Below are 1,724 nucleotides of genomic sequence, written 5' to 3'. Positions count from 1 at the left end.
TTGGTCACATTTACAAATCGTGTACGATATATTCCTGAAGTTTGTCGGATACAATTCACTTGATGCCAAGGCTGCAAAGAAATATGTCGACCACTCTTTCATGGTGAGATTACTTGACCTCTTCGATTCCGAGGACCCACGAGAACGAGACTGTCTGAAAACGATACTTCATAGAATATATGGGAAGTTCATGATGCATCGTCCTTTTATCAGAAAAGCTGTCAGCAATATCATATATCGTTTCGTTTTAGAAACGGAACGGCATAACGGAATAGCCGAGCTGTTGGAGATATTTGGGAGTATAATAAGTGGGTTTGCTTTGCCGTTAAAGGAGGAGCACAAGGTATTTCTGTGGAGGGCTTTGATTCCGTTACATAAACCGAAGTCTGTCGGAGTATACCATCAGCAGTTAACGTATTGTGTGGTACAGTATGTGGACAAGGATCCTAAGCTGGCTAGTTCTGTGATTAAGGGGCTATTGAAATATTGGCCAGTCACGAATAGTCAGAAGGAGTTAATGTTTATTAGTGAAGTAGAAGAGCTTTTGGAAATGACAAGTGTGCCTGAGTTTCAAATTATCATGATTCCTCTCTTTCGGCGGATAGGATTCTGCCTTAATAGCTCACATTACCAGGTAGGTATATATTGAATATGCTCTCAACTTCTTATGTTGCTTGCCATTTTAAAGTTTATTAATCTTAAAATTGCCTGAAAATTGTCCCATGGGTTAGTATTCAAACACGAGTTGTGTCCTGGAGGATCAGTGATACCAACCTATTAATCGAGTCTATAGAGAATTTCTTGATTAACTTGATGAAGCAGTTGAAGTTTACAATACTATAGGTTTTGCTCCCACCTCCCTGATGTGCAAAAAAATCTCCTTCAAGTTTCGGTCAACCTTCACCTTACCCCTCGACATCATCAAACGTTCTTTAAAATTTTATATTAATATTACCTTCATTGACATGATAGTTTTTCTTGATTGAAACTGTAAATATCTTAGTTGATTTTTCGTTTTTCAGGTGGCTGAACGAGCTCTCATGTTATGGAACAACGAGCACATCCTAAATCTCGTATCACAGAACAGGGATGTTATTATTCCTTTTATATATCCTGCTCTCGAGCGAAACACTAAGAATCACTGGAACCAAGCAGTACTTAACCTTACACAAAACGTAAGGAAAGTGATATCTGAGATGGATGAAGAGTTAGTCATTTCCTGCCAACGGAAATCCGAAGATGACCAGTCCATGTCGAGTGAAGCCGCGGAGAAGCGGAAACTAATATGGGAACACCTCGAGGTTGCTGCACGTTGCCCTGTGGTGCGGTGAAAAATTTAGAAACCTGAATTAATGTATTCCATAGTAACAGAGCCGTGGGAAGCCCTGCAAATTTGTTTTGATATACATTATCCCTTTTTTATTATGATTTTTTTTTTTGTAATTAATCGAGTGGATTTGTATTTATTTAGCATTTAACCATCAGTTGCATATTTTGTTGTCTTTATGTACTATATATATAATAAATATAATATATTTTAGGTTAATTTTGATGAGTTATGGTCCTTATGGAGTATTTAACTTGAAGATTGGCTGGCTGAAATTCGAGTGGTAAGTATGAGGATAGGGCTAAGAATGAGTTCGGATGACGGAATTGTAAGGAACACGAGTTTTTGGACCTGACAGAAAATAAGGCATTCGTTTGGTATGCAATTGCTCGGGGAA

General features: G+C 38.1%; 1 protein-coding gene across 1 annotated transcript; it reads left to right on the top strand.

Annotated features, from left to right (window-relative positions):
• Positions 1-7: 7 nt before the first annotated feature.
• On the top strand, positions 8-1,331 carry LOC139882100 (serine/threonine protein phosphatase 2A 57 kDa regulatory subunit B' kappa isoform-like; the record flags this gene model as incomplete). The annotated part of the gene is made up of 2 exons (XM_071866475.1): positions 8-634; positions 1,023-1,331. Coding segments are annotated over 2 exons (936 nt in total), but the record flags the coding sequence as incomplete, so codon positions are not given.
• Positions 1,332-1,724: the final 393 nt, after the last annotated feature.

The sequence above is a fragment of the Rutidosis leptorrhynchoides genome, unplaced genomic scaffold (assembly GCF_046630445.1).
Source record: "Rutidosis leptorrhynchoides isolate AG116_Rl617_1_P2 unplaced genomic scaffold, CSIRO_AGI_Rlap_v1 contig227, whole genome shotgun sequence".
Lineage (NCBI taxonomy): Eukaryota > Viridiplantae > Streptophyta > Magnoliopsida > Asterales > Asteraceae > Rutidosis > Rutidosis leptorrhynchoides.
Note: the sequence above shows the minus strand (reverse complement) of the source record. Positions and strands in the feature narration are given on the sequence as shown.